Source organism: Martes martes, assembly GCF_963455335.1.
Source record: "Martes martes genome assembly, chromosome: 4".
Classification (NCBI taxonomy): domain Eukaryota; kingdom Metazoa; phylum Chordata; class Mammalia; order Carnivora; family Mustelidae; genus Martes; species Martes martes.
The window spans coordinates 30,822,630-30,845,069 of NC_137891.1; the positions used below are offsets into that span (position 1 = coordinate 30,822,630).

At 36.4% G+C, this 22,440-nt stretch overlaps 1 protein-coding gene across 1 annotated transcript in view; it reads left to right on the forward strand.

Annotated features, from left to right (window-relative positions):
• ANGPT1 (angiopoietin 1) overlaps positions 1 to 11,380 on the forward strand; it is a 240,486-nt gene extending 229,106 nt beyond the window's left edge. Inside the window, exon 9 of the mRNA XM_080801088.1 lies at positions 9,051 to 11,380. Coding sequence (XP_080657214.1) covers positions 9,051 to 9,211 — 161 coding nt within the window. The 3' untranslated portion in view covers positions 9,212 to 11,380. The remainder of the gene's footprint in view (positions 1 to 9,050) is intronic.
• Positions 11,381 to 22,440: the final 11,060 nt, after the last annotated feature.

Sequence of the window (22,440 nt, forward strand, 5' to 3'; positions counted from 1 at the left end):
ACCATTTTCTTCATCTAATGATTTTTCCTTTCTTTTTTTTTTAATTTATATTTGAACTTGCTGCTATTTAAAATAGTTTCTTTTAAGCAATAAGATTTTATACTCTTTGAAACTAATAATTCATAGTTTTCTGTCATCACCAATTAAAGTTTTGTTTCATCTTGTTTATTTATATATATTTTCCTTTGTTTCTTCCGGGAGAAATTAAGGATAAAATAAGATTGATTGCCACTAACAGTCCTAAATAGTTTTACGCAAGTACATAGAGGGAATTTGGTTGGAGAATGTGGTAGCATTGCCACCCTTATCTGCCAAAGACTGAACAGGAGATGAGCTTAATTGAAAGCAGAAGGTATTTCAGCTAGGCATAAGGTCAAAATAATATTTTGATCTTTCTTTCTTATTTCCTAATACCCTAACTTCTTAACATCTTTCTATCAGTGTAACATATTTTTAATAAGTAACTGTTAAGGATCAACTGTTAGAGAAATAAGCAAGACAGAATAGAACGTGCATCTATTGAAGGAGACCCTCCACAAAAGAATAAACAACAAATAACACAATTTCATATCATAACCAGTTTCAAAGACAAAATACAACATGTGATGGAGTTATTGGAGGACGGGGAAGTGACTTCAGAAGGAGTCTCCAGGAATCAAGTGCTTCTAGGGAGGATTGTGCATTTCTGGTTGTGGACATCTTCAAGAAGAGAATATAAAGCTATTTTATGTAAAAGAGCTTACTTAAGCTTGTCCCTGCAGTTGTGGGTCTAGATAAGAATGTCTCTCACATTTTCTTCTGGTTCTGTGACTCTGTTTTCTGTGTACTTACTGTGGCTAAAGTAGTAATATCATTTTTCAGTGCATGGGTTGTAATTCATAGTACATTGTAGAGTGGAGAGGAGGTGTGGGGGCTGAGAAAGCCATTTGCATCAATAGAAATAGATACATGTTTTATACTTCCTGTCCCAGAAGTATATGTACTTATTCCTACCTTACCAGAAAGCCAGCAAGTTTTCCATCCAATTTAAATATTGAATAATTTTCATGTTTTATTACATATTTCTTCTGAGACCAAAACATATTTCAAGGTCAAATTGCCACATACATCTTTTATGCAACCACCCTTTAATTAATCGTTAAATAGAAGTGATTTGTCAGCACAGATTTATAAGCCAGAAATGTCTTTGCTCTATGATGTCATTGACCTTAGGAAAATTTGTAAGTTTTCTCCTTAGGTTTCCCTCTATATGAAGAATATTATGAAAAATCTGTATACTTCAGTAGTGGGAGGGACAAAGTTAAGAAATGATTATAGGAAATATTTTTAATCCTCTAAAACAGTTCCCACTGTGCCCTCCTGAGCCCAAAGAAAGGAATCAGTTTCTTTTAAACATAAAAGTTTTATCTGCTATTTAACAATTGAAAATGCAATCTCATTCAGTGCATGTTTTTGTTAATATGGATTTATTGTCTATAAAAACAAATATGCATAAAACCTCTGACTCCAAAATACTGACAATGAATAACTTTTAGATCTTCACATTCAAAGCAAATGCTACATTCAAAAAAAACATGGTCTTTGGTACTAAATTAACATTCTTCAAATAACTATTTCTAAAAGTCTATTCGAAACTACAATTACTAAAGGTTGCTGACAAAACAAAACAAAACACGGTATTATTTTACATTCCTTTCCTTACCTTACTTTTCTTTCAACACAATTTCCACATTTAGTGTGTAATATAAAAGCTATGTAAAAATGTGACCTAACCTTCTGCAAAAAGAATCTGTTGTGGTAGAAACTCCGATCCCTTTTCCCACGCATAAACTATGTTAGCCGACAGACAAGACTTTGCTAAAGCTAACAAAGGATATTTCTCAGTTCAGCTCTAAAAGACAGGATAAAGCCATACACATAAATTTCTTAGTACACCCTACAACTCACCAGATGCTAACAGCAGAGAGTTGATAAATGCTTGCAGAAGAGGGTTGATATGGCCTGCTATAGAATCTTGAAGAAGACCAAAAAAAAAAAAAAAAAAGAAAAGAAAGAAAGAAATTAGCAGCTTCTCCACTAGTGAATGATGCTGAGTGACAGGATCTTTGGGAAAATATGATCATCTTAGAGTTTTTAATAATCCAGGAAGGACGGACTAAGCATTGTCAAATAACTCATATTCCCCAGGTTTTAAGGCAAAAAATGTTGAGAGAAAAGATCCATATGGATAATTTAAGATTGACCACAGAAATACACATTGCATTACTTTATTTCAAAACAATTTATTTTAGTACATAATCCATAAGCCTATTCCTCAAAAATGTATGTTGCAGGGACTTCGTGCTCTCTACTACTATATCCTATGGTGCCTGGCACATAGCACGTGCTCAATAAATACTGGTTGCATGAATGAATATTTTATCATAGACCTTGAAAGGGCATTGCAGAATCACAAAAGATACTAGTGAGAATACATAAAAATAAATCAATTCGAGTATGAATGTGACTGTTTTGAACTTAGATTGAAATTACGTAATTATATTGGGGCTCCTGGGTGGCTCAGTTGGTTAAGCAGCTGTCTTCAGCTCAGGTCATGATCCCAGAGTCCTGAGATCAAGTCCCGCATTGGGCTCCCTGCTCTGCAGGGAGCCTGCTTCTCCCTCTCCCTCTGCCTGCCATTCTGCCTACTTGAGCTCTCTGTCAAATAAATAAATAAAACATTTTTTAAAAATTTTAGAAAAAGAAAATACATCAATGTATATATAATATATACCCCTATATATACAAAATATATATGGATACTTATATATACAAATATGTACACACAACGTGAAACAGTACGATGAATATGAGGATTGGGACTAAGTTTTAAGAATAACTAAACCCCAGAAGACTAAATTCCAGAATTGGAAAAATTTGAGCTTTAGGTTCCTGACTTCCAAATAAATATGAACACACTAAGTACAAAGTTTAGGATTGATTATGTTTTAATATAGTTATATTTTAATATATTACTATAATATATTTTCTGAAGAACATTTTCACTTATTGGAAAAAGAGGAAAGAATATCAGAAAATGTCTTTCAAAAGGTAAATTTGGAAAAAAAAAAAAAAAGTGAACCAGAACTTACAGGCATATAACACAAGGCTGCCCCCAAAGGTTAATAATTGACAATGGCTGAGAAATAATCAAACACTTAATTGTGGGGTATTTTCCTCTAATAACATTATAGCAAATATTTATTGCAGTCGTATGAACAGGCATTTTTGCTTTATCCTAAATGGTCTATATTTAATAACTTACATGATACTTCTAAAGACCCTTTGAACTCAGCACCACAAGAATGTTTTTGGCAAGAACCGAGATACAGAAAACTTAGATAATTTGCCAAAGATCACAAAATTGGCATCAGGTAAGATTTGAACACAACCTCCAGAGAAGCCATTGCTTTATCCACTCCTTCTCCTGCCTCTGTCACGATGAATGGCCTTCAAAGACAACAGTGAGCTCTGTTTTACTGTTCGCAGCAGACGTCCGCAAGGATTTCTTCACTTAAACGTTCAAAGTGAAATGCAGGGCAAGGGAGGGAAGAGACAGTAAAAGAATAAATACCTAAAGGTTTTCAATGAATTCAAGATTCCTGGCCAGGATCGACAACTTTTTCACCTTTGGAACAAAGAGAAGAGAAAGGAAAAAAAAAGCTAAGTCCTTGGCCTGAAGGGGATATAGTATGAGATGACAGAGGGAGTGCAGACCTCTCAGAGAGGTCTCTTGCCTCCCACATCCACGCAAGACCCTTGCAGCTGCTCCTTGCGGCTAGCTGTGGATTTGGCCAACTCTGTACATAGGAACTGCGGAGGGAATTTTTCGTAATGATCCCACAGATAGCAGTAGCACCAATCAGTTGTGTTCAGCCTCATTCTTAGCAGGAAAAGAGCCAAATCTTATTTTCTGTGCAAGTTGTTTTGCACATTGCTGATTAGAATGCATGCCTTAGAAAATGAAAGAAATCCATAAAAACAGATACATCTTTTCATTTTGCTGTACTTTTTACCTTAGAAAGGAAGTGTTGAAGGACATTTTGTTTAGGATCAGAAGAATTTGAGAGTTAGGTTTCCTGATTTTCAAATAAATTTGAACTTCCTGAGTACAGAGTTTAGAATCAAATTCCTACTCTCTGGACAAAGTTTTATTTATTGGTGATAAAATGTGAGTTTTCTGCTTTGAAGATAAAGGACTGGGATGACTTTTGAAGGCCTGGATAGCCAAGGATAGTTAGTACAAACTAAATTTTAATGAGTTAAGTGCAAATGAGTTAGAAACATGCATCTCAGATTTCTTATTAAAATATATATGAGGTTACAGGTTATAAAGAAAAATGCTTGGCAACATACATCTCAGCAGTTGCCAGTCTTCAAACACTTCAGACATTTTATCAGTTGTCCCAATGGCGGATGGAAGCTGCTGGTTTCTTCCATCCTTTGCTTGCGTCACTGAGCTGGCCATGTCTATTTTTTTTTTTTTTTCCCAAAGAAAAGTAGAAAGTGGAAATCCCTCTGTTGTTTTATTGCATGTGTCAGAGGAAACGGAGTACCTGCTTGCACACATATAACTATTTTTGCTACCTTGAAGTTCAGAGTATTTTATAAAGACCCTATGACCAAAATTGTCATGAGAAATAATCATCCTTTGATTTTGTGTTGTGCCATCTTAATTCATCATCATTATTATCCTCAGGTGTTCTGTGATCATCCTCAGTGTGCATGGCCCACTGGTCTTAAGACAGTCAAACACATTAAGGTCTTTGATTTCCACATGATGTCAAAACAAATCATTGAAAACAGTTATTCCAGTCATATTAGGTATTTAAGTGCCATTGTCTTTACAGTGAAAACATGTACAACTGTACTCATTTGTCATATTTTTGTCATATTTCTCTAATAAGCCCTGCCAAGCGAATAAGGAGATACATTTGCACTGACGACCTGGTATTCATTATTAAATCATATGGTGCCCCCACAAGATCGAATCCTTCGTGTTCCCACCCTAAACCTTCCATCCCATTTCTTAGATAACTTACACCAAACACTTATTTTGGATTTTACTGGTTTGAGTAGTCAGTGTGTCATTTTATTTGATCCATACAACCATGCTGCAAAAATGGCTGATCAGACATTATAAACCACATCATAAGAATGTGGAACCAGATGCCTGTGTGACCTTGGAAAATTTCTTTACTCTTTGAGCATCAATGTGTTTATTATAGTACCTCCCACATCAACTAAGATTGTTTGGGGGAAGAAATGAGAGAATGCATATAATTACTGTAGCACAGTCCCTGATACATACTAACTTTTTAATAAATATTAGATATTATTATTATTATTATTATTATTACTGTTTAGGATGTCTCGATTATTAATTGGTGCAGTCAACATCAAAGTCTAGGTCTTCTAATTTCTTGTCTGGTGCACTGCAGGCTCTCCATTGCCCACAAGAAAATTTCAAAAAATAAAACAAAAACCTCTGTGTTCTCCCTCCTGTTTATTTTGCTAGCCCTATGTTCTCCAACCCCTTACCCAGTGGCAGTCCAGCCAAGTCAGGCTGCTAATGGACACTTTCTCCTGCTCTCTCAGAGCACATTCTGTGTTCAGAATTTCTTTCTGTTCAGTGAACTCACATCAATCTTCAGGACACAACTCGGGGGTAAGTAAACCTTGTGGACCCAGACAGGACTTTCTGCCCGTTTCCATAGATTTTGTTCATCTCTGTTTCACAATCATCATCTCATTTTGAAACAGTTTATTGTCTCTCTCTCCTACATAAAACTCTGCACTCCTCAAAGCCAAGAATTCTGTTTTATTCCACTCCAACCTCTGTATCTATCCATTGGTTAATATTTGTTGAATAGACTCTTCATTATTTTTTCCCCTTCCTTTTGCTGTCACAGATGCTCAGGATGGCTTTGGCAGACCATAGTTATAGAATGAGGGCTCTAAATAATACTTGGTTAATATTCAACCTGATCTGGTTCCTTGGTGAAATACTGGTTCTTATTCCGAGAGAATGTCTTGCTTGCATCTGATGATGGGTAAATAGACCAGATGAACTCTGACGTTTTCGGGAAACGTTGTTCAACTTTGCACTCCTTCAACAAGACTGCCTGCTTCTTTGCCTTCATTTCCTATGAGTTTCCCCCTTGTTCATGATGTACCAGCTACACTGATGTTCTTTTAGTTTCTAAGGACGTCAAGCTCTCTTTCTTCCTCATGGTATGAGCACTTGCTATACTCTGCTTAAAAGAGTCTTTCCTCATCATCACACAACTGCCTCCCTCTCATCCTTCTGTATTCACTGAATATCAGCTTCTTCTATGAATGTGAAAAGTCAGGTAGGTCCCCTGTTGCTCTCCTTCAAATCTCCTTGATTCCTTTCTTTCTTTCTTTTTTTTTTTTTTAAATCATGATTTGTAAGTGTTTTCCTTATTTGCTTACTTTATGTCTGTCTCTCACATTTGAAGTAAGTTCCATGAAGGGAGGGCCCAGGCCCGTCTGGTTGAGTATTGTGTAACAATAGTCACAGTAATACATATATGAATAATACATATTGAATAGATAAAGAAAGAACAAATACAACAATCATGGATGTTATATATTGGGGTGTCTATCAAATAGAACTTTTTGGTAAACTAAACTACTTCAGACCATTGACTCCTTACAGAGAGAAACAGTCAATATCAGTCAATCTGTCAATAAGCCTATAGTCACTCCCAGTCATTTGTTAAGCAAACTCTATTAGGTGCAGCCCTCAGTACAGGAGATAGACCACGCCATTCATTACATTGTTCTTAGGGTTATGTATCAAAGACTATGTGATTTCATCTTCAGACTTTCCCAGCTTGAGGCTTCTATTCCTCTTGCTAACTCTGACCCAGCCGTGTGGTCTTCTTTCAGTTTCTCCAAAATGTCTTTCCCCATGCCACAAATATTATCCCACTTTCCTCAATTAGAAAAAATACCCAAGATCAATGTATGGATTCTCTCAAGTGCCCCAACTGTTTCTTGTCTCTTTGCTAATCTCATCGAAAATTTCCCAATGAATGTATCTTCAGCCTGTGCCTTTCATTGCCAGGCTGTTTTTGGCAGTGGACCTCTGCCTTCCCACAGTCTTCCAGAACTCTTGTGGACTTCCTCTAAACCAAACAAAAACACACATTTTTACCTTGAACACCTAGTGTAACTTGGAGGATCATTCTATGATTTGTAGTAGTTCCTAACAATAAAGTAGCTGCATTTCCTTCAGAGACCATGGTGGATATTTGAAAGACTATGAAAGGCTCATTAACATGATGGAAGTGTACCTCAAGAAGGTCAGAGAAAAGGAGGAGAAAGTTAAAATACTGGAGCGCTCAAATTGGATTTTCATTTTATCCTTTGAGAGTCATTAAGGTGAATAAATTCCCTAATATCAGAATGCTTTTTGTAATATAAATAACACATTTTTTAACTAGTTATACTTACAATTTAAAGGAATTAATCTTTATGGAAAAAATGTGGAGGGACACCTGGTTGGTTCAGTTGGTTAAGCTTCTGCCTTCAGCTTGGGTCGATCCTGAGATCGAGCCCCACGTTGGGCTCAGCAGGGAGTCTGCTTCTCCCTCTCCCTCTGCCTCTCGCCTGACTTGTGGGCTTGTGTGCTCGCTCGCTCTCTCTCTCAAATAAATAATTAAATAAAATCTTCCAAAAAATGTGGAATTTTGTGGTTCATCCTTCCTTGCCAAACAAGAACCTTCTTGTCCCTCATGTTTTGACTGCATTAACATCTATGTTGTTTGCATACAGTTGGTAAAACAGCATTGGAGACAGTCTTTCCAAATTCATCAAAACATACCTTATTGTTCTCCAATATAAGTTGACATTTCAGCTTGCTTTGCCTCTAGTATGACTTTATAAACACAACTTTGCTGTACTCATCTTCCAAAATTGAAAAGTGAGAACTAACTTTTCTCCATTTAACTTTTTCTAGTTTCTACAAAACGATGCTCATGTTACAGTTAAACATCAGTTGTACAGCTTTCTCTTTCTTTAGCTATTAGTCCCTTAGGTATAACTCTGTAATCAAAGAGAGGTCAACTGTATCCAAATAAAAATATACCAGAATGTCTCTGGCATGAATTGCTCCCTAAAGATTTCAGTAGTGTTACTTCAGGAGACAGAGAAAAAGTAGTATGTTTTATCTAAAAATCTAAGAAACTTAATTCATTTGAAAATAAAGTACTAAGTTATCCTTACAGAGAGCTGTGCAAGCATAAGATCTCCATATTACTCATCAAGTTGTTTTCCTTTTTACTAGGTTTTGAAAGAACTTGAACAGTCACAGGAAAAAAAATAGTTCTCTGTAGGAACCGATATGGCTACTATTGATGAACACTTCCCATATTGCTATAAAATATAGGGAGAGCACAGTAATTCAAATTTAATTTGAGCATCATAGTCATTGAGCAGTATCCAGTTAATTTCAGAAGCAGCTGTGGACCAGTTCTTGGCAAAATTATGAAGTAGATGGAAAACATTTCTTTTACCCTACTTAGATGTCAGCTGTCTAAGCTTCTGAACTTCTTCACTAATAATTGTTCTATTCCTAATAGCAGACTGAAGGCAGCATGCCCAAGGGTATCTGCATTTTACTTGCCCTACATATAAATCTATGTCTGAATTAGATCTTATCCTGAATCCCAGGAGCTTTCCATTATCACAATGGGAAATGAGTCCCACCAGAGTGACCCTGAAACTTGCTTTCCGTGAGCACATTCCTCTCCGTCCATATACTGCCTAAGTTGGATGTTATTTAAGACATTTCCACTACCAAGAAGCTTTTTATTGAATGCCTTTTATTTGCAAGTGATCATAGAAAGTATAGAAAGAAACTCCAGAAGCTCCATAGAAAGAAACTCCACCTTGGTTAGTGCCATGAATTTCCACATGTTCAATATCACTTTTAATTGTTTCTTCTCCTTCTTTTCTCTCTCATTATTAACTCATTTTTTCAGGCTGGTGGTTTGATGCTTGTGGCCCCTCCAATCTAAATGGAATGTTCTACACTGCCGGACAAAACCATGGAAAACTGAACGGTATAAAGTGGCACTACTTCAAAGGGCCCAGTTACTCCTTACGTTCCACAACGATGATGATTCGACCTTTGGACTTTTGAAGGCATCATGTCAAAAGCAGTGATAAAAGCAACAGAGAAATCTGAAGAAGCTACCAAATAAGAAACTGCTCGAAAACTTCTGAAGCAAATGATAGTGTCTCCCTTCCAGCCACAAGTGGCAGTTATGTGAAGTCACCAAGGCTCTTGACTGGATTTGGAGCCTTTTGAGTTCACCAGAGTCTCTCGATGAGGTTAATTGTGTTCACATGGCTTGACTATGGAGAATGCCACTCACTGTCATGTTTTAAAAAGGGAAGAAACTGTTCGGTTCACTGTGCTTCAAACTACTACTGGATCTTATTTTAGAACTGTGGTAGCCAGGTGATAAATATGGTTTATGTCATGTAAAAACTGAGAAGGAAGGAGGAGGAGGAAGGGAACAACACAAAAAGAAGAATATACATGAAGAACACAAACAGGCCTGCCATAATCCTTTGGAAAAGTCTCACACCAGTGCAATGGTGTTATTTCTATGCAAACCTACTAAAAATCAGTCTATACTGTTGCACAATTTTGATAGAAGTCTAAGAAGAATAACCATTGCCCTCTAAGTTGGTTAAGTGTTAATGGATTCCAGAAGCCTAACTCTTAAATCATACTTACTCCTTGATTTCAGTTAACCCATCTTCAAATGTAAATTCCTTTTTGCTAAACCATGATGAATTGTAGTACATGGAGAAGAATAGTGTAAGGTAGAAACATCCTCCATTTACTCTTTGATTTTTTTATGCAGTTTTCAGGAAAGAAATGGGCATAATCAAGTATGGACATATGAAATAAGAAATTAACCCCCTACGTGACAGTTTTCACTTACTTTAAAAACTGACTGACTGATACACAAATATATTTATAGCGTGAGTAAAGTTTAAAGAATGTGAAATATACCATCACGCTCTTAAAATAATATACATGCATTTACTATTTCTTTTGATATTATACATGAAAACAGTATTTTTGAGTATATTAAATTGGAGTAAAACCAAGGAAGCTGGAACAGTTCATTTTACAATATCATCTTGCGTGTGTACACTTAAGTGTAACTTCCTTACTTTTAACATAATGATTTCAGTTCTTCATTCTGTTATTTCATGCTAATTTAATTTTTGCCGATTAACTGAAACATGCTTTCCAGATTCACCCTGTTCCAGTTTCTATGAGAGATACACTTTGAAGTCTATGAAAAATAAAGGAAGAATTATAAATATCACTGTACATAGTGTGTTTAGTTCCATGGTAAACCTAATAGCTGTTTAATCTGGAGTGCAAATTGTCCTTCATTGATGCAAATAAACCCAAGTTTCCAGAGAAATCTACTAAGCTATTTTATGAAATACATTATTTCTTCACATTTTTCTCTCTCAAGCTCTGTTTTCAAAGGAAATTTCTGATTTTTAAAAAACCATTTGGTGGAGAACATTTTCAAAACTGTATTAAATAAACATGAGGAAAATACACAAAAAGAGAAAATTAATCAGTCACCTAAAAAGTTCTGACTGCTAGCTAGTATAACTCTCTTAATGAAAATATTCCTATGGGATAATCTATTTTAAGTGAATTTGGGGGCACAGGTTTTGTGGCAAATAGAAGGTGCTACAGTGTTTTCTCAAAAAGTGTTTTCTCCCTCTAAGTGTACAAGGTTACCGTAATGAAGTATTGTTATCAAAATGTGAGTTACTATATGAAAGTAGAAATATATATAAGGTGTCCTTTCTTAGAAAAATAAGTTTTTTCAAAGCAACGACACATATTTCCTCCATTTGAGAGAATAAAGCTATTCCATTTTTAAGAAAATATTGTTAAAATTTACCACCACATCTTTGTGTTTATGGATTTGTATACAACCCCATTTTGCCTTACAAATGATATTTGCTGATATTACGGTCTTTCTATTCTTGGTGACTCCTTCATAGCACTGTTTAGCCTCTCCCTCTAAAAACCTTCTCGATTGTTTTCCTTTAAGTGAATGAAAGTGAGTGTTTGTTCTTTTGTGTTCCTACAGATTTTTGTTACCAGTCTTTTGATAAGAAATACTACTCCCCAACTCTTATTACAAAAATAAAATGAAATAATGAAGAAAAAAAAGAAAGCATGATATTTACTATTTTGTTATCTGAGTTTGAAAGATGAAATATTATTTCCAATTATTTATAATAAAGCAGTATAAAATGTTTTATGACTTCAGTATGTGCATTGTGTAATGCCTACATGTGTGTGACTGTTTAAAATGTGTATCTTTTACATTTAATTATTTTGGATAAGATAATTAGGTACTAGGATTTCATCTTTAAATTTTTATCTCAATAAAATTCATGTGGTTTCTATGCCAGTTTCTTCACGTCAGTCACAGCTTTATTTGATTTAAATAAAATTGAAAATAATGTATTTGTGCAACCTCCTCTCATTTTAAATAAATGTTTTACAAATTTTAAAATTAGATATCTATAAAAGTATGGAATCATCAGGGGGGAAAATCTGCTAAATGAACTAACATCTCAATCTTTGAAAAACTTCCCGTCTGGGATGTGATAGGAAAGCTTAGCTCAGTTAAAATGGTAGATCAAAGCACTGGGTCTTGGGCCCACATCTCCACGGTGTCATTGTATGTCCCACCAGTTATTAAATGCCATATTATCATATGACAATTGACAATAATTTCTGGGCACTCTGAATTGGAATAAGAGGATGTGTTGAATATTTCTGAATTGGAATAAGAGGATGTGTTGAATATTTGGGATTGGTATAAAAGGGAAGGAACATAAAGGAAATGCTACCAGCCCCTCAAGCCTTTTATCCTATCAGTGGTTTTATCAGTTCAGTCCTTATTAAGGAACTTTCTTACTTTTTCCCTTGATTTTGTGCCTATTACCATCACATTGATTTGACAATTTATTAACTTCCACCTACATGATTAGAAAAGATACACTTTCTCCTGTTTCCTGCTTCTATTTGCCCACAGTCACACAAACTTATTCTTAAAGCCAGACTTCTGAACACACTTCTTCCCTGCTCAAAACCCAATAGTGTTTCCTCACTACTGCCTAAATCTGAAATAAACATGTCAAGTCAACCCCGTCCTGCATCACCAGATAGCTTCATTCCACCTCCTCCATATTTCAGTCAAAATGAAGAGGCCCCCGTGGTGGACTAATTACGAATATGACCCCCTAGTCCTTCCTCTCTCTACTCATGCTCTTACCATGTGAGTTCATCCCATAGAAAGGTGGTGTCTATTTCCTTGTTTTTCTGAAAGGCTGGTTTGAAACTTGCTGTAGGCCAGAGAAGGCAGAAGTGCTTGTGTATCACTTGTGTGAGCCTAGATCTGAAGAGACATTCAGCACCACCCTACCTCAGCCTGGAAAAAAAAAAAAAAAAAAGGCCAGGGAAGCCTAAGGGAGGATTGGGGATCACAGGAAGCAAGACTGAGTTTACCAGCTGAGACCACCCTAATCCAACCAGCCCCGGCTAACTCAGCAGATGATCCCCAATACCTGAGTGATCTCAGCTAAGCTCAGCTGAGCCTGGCTCAGATCAGCAGAACTGCCCAGCATAATCATGAGAGACAGTAAGAGGTGGTTGTTTTAAGCCACTACATCTTGTTGTGTTTTATTAAACATCATTATTGCAGCAATAGCTAACTGATACGGAATGATACAGCACCCCCCCCCATCACACATGAGATTTCTATGAATCCCGAGGCTTCAGAGCCACTCCCTAAAATGATGTTCTCTTCTTTCAGATGGGCAAAAGTTCTAACAGTTCTTTATGTTGTATTCAAATATTAGCTGCTTCGTGACAATTTTTCTGCTGTCTTCTCTTGTCACCCCCTCTCCACTCACAAAGCTCTTGACACATTTTGTCTGAGCTTTGTTTTATGAGAAGCTGTCACTTGCTCGTTTTTTAAATTTCCCACAGTACCTCGTAGACCCTTGTCCTGTGTTGAGTGGAATTGAATTTCTCTGCAAGATTAAGAAACCCCTTCTATCTCTACAAAATTCACCCTCCATAGATTTGACCACTATCGTAAGCCATTTATTTTCAGATGAAACTTAGCTCATTTTTGTCCAGAAAAAAAAATGCCTAAATTTATAATTTATAATTTTATTCACCTCAGAAATTACTTCATTACCAACTTTGCAGGAACATATATACTGTGTAGATTGAAGGAGGTCTATATGCTTCTTTTTTTTAAATTTTTTAATTTATTATTATTTTTTTAATAAACATATAATTATTTTTATCCCCAGGGGTACAGGTCTGTGAATCGCCAGGTTTACACATTTCACAGCACTCATCATAGCACATACCCTCCCCAATGTCCATATCCCCATATATGCTTCTTTTAACTTTACAATTATGTATATATATGAAATGTATTATTGAACAGTTATTACTCATTTATATTACACACTTACTATTTTAACATAAGGTAATCATTTTGAATTTAGACATATGTATTTGAGCTTTGGGATTTAAGGTTCAACTGAAATCTTTTTTCTAGTTGATTTTGCTCTTTTAATAAGGGTAGTATATTCTAACTCAAGGTCAATATTTTCTCATGAATTCTTCTGATAATTACTTTATTGATTAGTTACCTTATATCAGCCATTCAGTTTAAAATTAAACATAAAAATAAAAGTGAACATAATGAAAGGATTCCTAGGAAATACTGACTTAAACAAGTCATTATATCTCTTGTGCTCTTTCAAGAAAGAAACCAATAGACTCATCCCAAATGGCAGCTAATTGTTAAGGCTTAATAACTTCTTAATAACTGCCTTTTACCCCAGGAAAAATAACCCCAAACTCTGACATGTTAACTCTCATTTTGATGAGAAATATGAAAGAATATTTTATTTTGTCTTGTTATTGTGGAGAGGAGAATGACTCCTGAAAATCTTTTACAGGCAACCTCCTACTTCATCCACTATTAAGACTAATCTGCCTCCTGCCCACCCATCCACTCTATCTCAGCCTTCATGGGGAGTCGATGTGCATGTTGTGATGCTAGGAACCTGGAAGGTAACACTGTCAGCTAGTTCTGCCACAGAACTGTAACAATCCTAAGTTCCTCTTATGTAAATTAATTTTTTAAGGAAATATACATCTGCTACCTAGATACGCTATAAGGAACCAGGATAAAATAAAAGAAAAGGGAGGGAGAGTATGAAAACATTGTAAGTTAGAAATAAATTTAAAAGAAAATATTATAAGCAGGGAATATTCTTTTGTGTGCACTTTAATACAATATGTAAACATCAAAACGGTGATGTAAAAGATTAGAGATGAAAATAATTAAGGTTCTAAAGGAACTTAACTATTGCCATTAAAAGAAAAGTACAACCATAATAGCCATAATGAGATGTTGGATTATAGTTACATAAACTCTTCCTTTGGGAAATTATTTTATAACTTTAATTTAGTGGAAGACTGGGAATTATATTTAACAAACATACTGAGCAATTACTACCATTCAGATGAAACATTCGGCAGAAAAATTTTAATTAATAGAATTAAGCTACAAAAAGAATACTGAGACAAGAGTGATTAAGTCTCCTAAAGGTTGTGCTGTGTATAGCTGTGAATAATAGTGTGTAAGGACAAAAATGAGTAACTACTCAATAATTAATTTTATATATACATTTTTTAAACTAAAAGAAACCTGCAGGCCTCTCTCAATTTACATAATCCACAAAAGATGGCATCTGAGCTTTATCTTAAAAGTTTATTGAGAGTTTACAGAGGGACAAAGGAACCACAAAGACATAAAGATGTCAGAAAGCATGGAGTTATGGGGAACTCCAAATGGTCCACTATGAATGGACCATAAAGTTTCTTTGAGGGAGGGGTAGCAGGAGATGAGGCTGGAGATTGGGCCAGATAACGAAGGACTTTAAGTCCTGTTCTTAAACTTAGGCTTTATTTTCTTGTTAAAGGGAGACAACAAAGGATTTTACAGACTTTAGGAAGACTATACCTGCTGTAATTAGTAGATGAATTGGAAGAGAATAGGACTGGAGAAATTTGGATTAATGAAGACACTATTCTATATGCCTGTTAGGATAAAGATCTGATCTATACAGCGATGACAGTAGGAATGGACTGGAGAGGCTGGATTTTGAGAGATCCTGGGGGCGGGGGGGAATCCAAAGACTTTAATGATTGGATGAAAGGTGAGAAAGAGATGAGGATCATTTCAGATTTTTTGTCCTGATTGATTCAATATAAGGGGACACAGATATCCAAAATAGGAAACATGGGCTTTGAAGAGTAGCTAATGAGTTAGCTTCTATATGTTAAATTTGAGACGCTAGTGATTCAAGGTTAGCAGTCAGATATATGAGTCTGAGCTCAAGCAGGACTAAGAGGGAAGATTTTGTAGTATCCAAGCAGAAATGAAAAATTGCTAGATGAGATTATTGCAAGAGAGAATATAGTAAAATAGAAACTGGATGGAACATAAACATTTTTAAAAGCAGGTAAACGAGGAGAATTCAAAAAGAAGATGAGAAATTGTGGCCGGTCAGACAAAAGGAAAACCAAGAGGGAATGACATCATAGTAGATTACATTAATAATCAAGGATGCCTAACTCTGCACAGAGGGTGGGAGGTACTATGATTGCAGTGTGTCCATTGGTTTAGCATTCCAGGGTGAATTAGTGATTTTTTATTGGGGGGCCTTAGAGGCATAGGGGTTAGAAGCCAGATGGTAAGAGGGTTCTGAATAAATGGAAGGCAAGAACATGAGGAGAATTAGACTTTAGACCTTTGCAATTTAGAATGACCTCTAGAACAGCATGATATGCTGGAGACTGGTTAGAAATACTGGATCTCGAGTCCCATCCCAGACTACTGAATTAGAATCTTCATTTTAATGAGATCTTCAAGTGATTTACAGACCTTAAAGTTTGAGAAGCTTTGGTTTAGAAAATACTTTCAAGGAAATGAATAAGAATGGAAGGAGATAGGGAGGGAACTAGAGGAACAAGGACCAAGATAGGGTTTTTTTTAGGATGAGAGGTGTGTGAATGAATTTTCAGGCTAAGGAAAAAGATCTGCAGTTGAAAGGAGGGACAGAAAAGTCCTTGATGGAACAAGGACTTTGATAGCTGAGGACCTGGAGTTAAGAATAGAGGGGGTGAGAGGAAGCTGAGTTTGAATAGGAGGAGAAACATCCCTTCTTCCTAGAGAAGAGACTAGGAGGGAATGAAATGCCATTAGAGGAATAGCCACCTAATGGCCTCTTTTATAGAGGAAGTAGAAGAAAAGGAAGCTGTATGAGAGTATAGGCAGTTCAATTAAATAGTGTTTGAAAATAGCTTGGAAAAACCACTTAAGGTATTGGGAGAACTAACTGTCCAGAGGAGCTACAACTTTACCAAGTGCTATTAAAAATTTAATTGAGGGACACCTGGTTGGCTCAGCCAGTTAAGCATCTGCCTTTGGTTCAGGTCATGGACCCAGGGTCCTGGGATCGAGTCCCACATCGGGCTTCTCGCTCAGTGGGGAACTTGCTTCTCCCTCTGCCTGCCACTCCCCCTGCTTATGTGCTCTCTCTAAATCTCTCTCTCTCTGACAAATAAATATTTTTTTTAAGTTCTAAAACATAATAAAATAAAAAATAAAAATTTAATTAAGATTAAAAATCATGAATGTGAAGAGATTAATCCACTTTTTTCAGAGATGTCTAGATGCATGAAAATGAAGAGCACCACTTATCTTAACAGCTTCACATTGCCACACCAAGGTCACTTCACACCGTCTAGGGCCCAGGTCATCCTACACCTAATTTGTGCCTGTGAATGCACATGCCCAGGAAAATTTGCCTTCTCTTTGAAGTCCACCCAAATTCCCCTAAACAGAGTGACTCACTCTTCTCTGCTGCCCCCAACACTTTACTTCTACTTGTATTGCAGGATTTTTACAGTTTGACTTGTGTTCTAGTCAACTGTTAACATACATGTTCTTGCTCCAGATCATGAGCATTTTGGGTCAGGAATTGGACTTGATTAGTTTTGTGTTACTAGAATCTAACATTTTGCTAAGAATATTCCTTGGATCTCAATTAAGGGGCAGGTTATTTGTACTGTCTTTCTGGTCCAGACTATAAACTCCTTGAGTTCTTGTTCTGTGTCTTATTTTATTATCTGTTTCCAGGAACCAGCAGAATACTAAAAAAGTTTAGGAGGAAAGTAAAGGTTTGATCCTTAGGTGGGTGGATGGATGGTGGGATGCATGACACGTGTATGAAAACAGCAGGAACTCAAAATAATAAACAGAAATATTTTTCCCTATAGTTATAATTTAAGAAAAATGCTTTCCTCCTTTCAACAGGATTAGGAAGACATATCTTCTTCCCAAGCATCAAAGAACTCATGTAAAAAGAACATCAGATAATTTATATGCAAATGGGAATCATGTAGGTTATGTTTCTTCCAAATTAAAGGTATTTTGTTTAAAGTTTAAGGAAAAACTAGAAACAAGTATGGAATCCTAGCATAACAAACCATTTGATAATCTTCGAACTGCCTATGTCCAACCTAGTGATTAATGGTGACTCTAGTGCTCGGAGAGAGAGGAAGGAAGAAAAGACAAAAGCCTCCATTGTGGTCTCTCCTGGACTGTGAGGTTCCTACGTATTGCTTTTGTGAGACCATAGGTTAAGAGGAGGAATGAGCCACTTGGAGAGATCCACGGTGTAGAGACAGGATCAGTAAAAGTTAATTGATTGCTTCTGAGCCTAAAGATTCTGAGAAGTGTCACAGCAGACAGTATGGGTGTCACTGAGCATTTACCTCAACAAAAGAAGGGGTCTTCACTGCGCAAACCTGTGATTCTTCAGCAAAAGATGTTTTGTTTGTTTGTTTGATTATTTATTTGTTTTCTAGTCAGGAGAGCATGCTCAGCACCTGGACAGGGTGAGCTGAAAGTGCTGGATAGTTAATGTCCCAAGAAACATTCAATAGATGACAGACACTTGGAGGCGAGTACCTCAGCTTCTTTCCCCCTCAACTGAGGTGACTCTGACACGTATTCTTCACAGTCTCTCAGATTCCCTGGCAGAAATGAGCTCCAGTTGCTCACAGAGGCAACTACCTTGATAGCATTCTAATTCTTGTCTTACTCTCTTACACGTCTTATCTCTAATTCTTCACTGGTGTTTCCTGGAATCCCCTCCCAAATAAACCACTTGCCCACAACCCTTTTCTCATGCTCTGCTTCTGGCGGCATCAAAACCAAGAGAAGTCTACATGTGTCAAGGTACATTCTTGAGAAACAGATGCCTCCACTAAGATCAAGTCCAGTTGAAGAAGAAGAATCAGGAGTCTCTAGGAGGACAGATGGAGCTGGTGGTCTCTCAAAGCAGTCATCTCATGACCAGCTGTGAATTATATTTTATTTCTGTTATCATTATGCTCCTCTTTGTGAGGTTTTATTAAATATGCCAGGCTAGAATCAAATATCCTAAACATAACTGAGAGAAGGATGCCTGCCCACTCTGGTTAGAGTAGAATAGTGAAAAATAATCATCTCTGAGACTATTATGGGGTTGGCCATAGGGACTGGGAAGTTGTCTGAGGGAGAGGTGAACTTGAAGTGAAAGGAATTAGAATAGCCAGTATGACTGCTCTACCTCATGAGAGGATGCTTCCACTACTGTAATCTTTGAATATTTCAGATTAAAGGAGTCACCAGATTTCTTTAGTGTGCCCTCAGTTTAAATTCACTCTGTCTGTAGTGGTTGCATTGACCCAGACCCAAGCCAGTGACTACCACTCTATTCCTCTATTCTTCCATTTCAGCATGCCTCTCCCTGCCCCATCCCCTCATCCCTGCCACCTTTCTACACTGCACCCTTATTCTTTCCCAGTTATATAGACCCGTAGCATTCTTAGTCCTATAAGGCATTTAATTCAGTCTTTCATGTTCTCAAAAGTGATTAAATGCAAACTCAAGGTGGTTTTTCAGCAATATGCTTTCAGTGGAAAGCATGTCTTTGGTTTAAAATATTTCAGTATGTTTTATTGTTTTCTAGCATAAAAACCTTATTTATTTACCCCAAGAAACATTTTATCAAAATATTTATTTCGAACTATTTCCTTCTGCATTATTCACTGAGCTTTCTGCTTAGTCTTATAAGGCCAAACTCAAGGCTTCAGCAAGCTGCTCTCTTCTGGAGCTGGGGATCCCCTTCCAACCTCATTGTTGACAGAATTAAGTTCTCAAGACTGTAGAACTGAAGCTCCTTTTCTTTGCTGGATGTGAGCTGCGGGCCATTCTCAGCTCCTGGCTGCTCTCCAGGCAGATTGTCTATATGGGCTTGACCTAATCCCATGAGCTCTCTAAATCTGGGTCTAGATGTCAGAGACAGGAGTGAAATCCATCATATTCACAGTCTGGAGGATTATGTAGAGTAAGTACAATAGGAAGTAGGGAATCTTGGGGGCCCCCACAGAATTCTGCCTACCATTTATGATAAACCAAGAGTATAATAATGCTCTTCTTATCAGAAAAAAGATCTAGGGTTTTGGAAATTGTGCATGTGCAGTGAAACATTGTCATATATAGTTAATAACTCAAAAAACTATCTTCAACAATCTGTAGATAAATACTTCAACTATACATATATGTATGTATATTTATATTTATATTTATATTTATATGTTCAGTAGATCTAGATCAATGACCTAGCACTGATATTTACCCTGGAAATTCTCTTACCTTCTCTGAAATTTTTTCCTCAATTATTAAGCATGAATAATAATAATAATCTTCACCTCCTTTTTTTCTTTTCCAGTATCACTGTCAGAATCAAATAATATATTTTATGTATATATTATGGATATAAATCTCAATTTCACACTTTCAGACATTCAAGGAATGTCCCAATATTTTACATTACAATAATATAATTATATAATACATTATATGTTTTAAATCAACTTAATTTTATCTTCAAACCCCCATCAAGTCAGCAAGGAAATCACCTCAGTCATTATGGGGTCTCCCCTAGCCCAGCAGAGTATAATGGCCCAAAAGACTGATGGGGAGTCAAGCTCATGAGAACCGCATCTCCAGTCATACTCTCTATCGTTATCCCCTGAGGCACACATTCTCCCTATCCCCCATCTCCCTATATTCTTCATCTGGCCCTGGAATGTTGGAGGACTGGGAGCTGGACCAGAAACATATTCCAGCCAAACTGTCCTAAACGCGATTCCTAAAACACAGAAATCTCCCCCATCCCAAGTCTTGCATCTTTGTGCATTTGGCTCCTACTGTCTGGAATGCTTTCCATTTGCTGCCCTGTGTCCAGGGCTATTAAAAATCCCAAAACATTCTTTAAGAATTTGATCAAACATTACTTCTATTAGATCTTTCTTGATCCACAGTGGTCTTGTCCCTGCGCCTGTAAGTCCATATTTTTAAATCTACAGAAACACCTAACACAATGTATCACAGTTACTTGCATGTGATTGTCTTTCTTCCTCGCTAGATCATGGGCTTCCTGAGAGAAGGCACTCTGTTCATTAATTGTTATATTCCTTAAATCTAGCACAAAGCTCAATCCTGGTACACATCCAAATATATATTTGTTGAAAGAGTCTCAGCATTTCCTCTTCTTCTGTGTTCCAAATCTGTTGAACTTTCAGTGCATCCTGTTGACCCAGTTCTGTTCTGTTCTTATGCCGTTGTGTATTATGTGTACGGGTATATTTGATATATCATATGCATTATGTATATGATATTGTGGGCAATACAAGGGAGCAAAATCCTTGTGTTGGAAACTAGTAAATGAGGGCAAGAATCTGGCATTTATCCTACCTATCCTCAACAAGCTGTTCTTCAGGATAATCAAATAGTTGATGAAGATACTTCTCTTCATAAAATAATAGACTTACAACATCACCATTTTGCAGCCACAAGGGAATTAGTGGATCCCAGAAATGGCTGTCAACATCTGTAAAAATAAAGAACTAAATATCATGTGACTCCAGGTAGAATAACATTGTTTATGAAGCATTCTTGCCGAAAACCGAACCTGAATCAGCCTCTAGATCCAACTACCAGTTTACAGGATCCCTTTTGAAATGAACAAACTGTAATATATATTTATAAGAAAGGGATATTTGAAAGTGAAATCTTAAAAAGATATGCAAACCCAGTGTTATTACAAAGGCATCAGAAAGTGGGCTTATTAAATAAACTCATTTTTCAGCCTCATTTATAAGTTATGCAAATGTTTTTGTTGAAATTTGGCTAGTAACTTCTCAACTTCCTCATGAGATCAGGTTTTCTTGTAAACTGATAAAAAGTAATATATATGACTATTTTAATAAGCGGATTCAAAGTCCATAAGAACTTTGTATTTATAAGATTTTTAACAGGTGAAAAAAATGTTCCCAATACTTTTTAAAAGTTCAGAGATTAATATTTCTGAGTAAACACATTTGTACCACTTTCAGAAACAAAATATCATTTTGTCATTTAACCAGGAAAAATCTTTTAACATCCTTTCTCAAAGTGATTTCTCCATCACAAATATTTCTTTGAATATCGTTTTTTTTTTCTAGAATAGGTGTGTGATTTTTAAAAATTATTTATTAAAATATGTGATATCCATGTATCATCAACAAATTTGGACTACTCTTTGATGTAGAATAAATGTGTAGATTAGCTTTCAGTCCAACAACACTTTTTTTTAAAAGTTCTTTTGAAGTATTTTGTCTCTCCAGTTTTGAGATGTTTATACACAAACTTTTCATGACTACTTCCTATCTCACTACAAAGTATTTTAAAGATTCTACTGTATCTCAGATGCCTTGCTTTTCTTTTTTTAAGATTTTATTTATTTATTTAACAGAGAGAGATCACAAGTAGGCAGAGAGGCAGGCAGAGAGAGAAGGGGAAGCAGGCTCCCTGCTGAGCAGAGAGCCCGATGCGGGGCTCGATCCCAGGACCTGTGATCATGATCTGAGCTGAAGGCAGAGGCTCAACCCACTGAACCACCCAGGGGCCCCTAGATGTCTTGTTTTTATGTAGAAAATAGTTTTTAAGAGTTTATGCAGCCACCATTCCTGGATTTGCACACCCTTTGGCCTAAATAGCTTACCTATGAAGGATTCAGAAAGCAATGTTCTCTGTGCAAGATCTCCCTGGACTATTTTGTGAAATTCCAGTAGAGAGCAGCTGCTTCATCAGCGGTTACACTTCACAGTTATTTCCACAA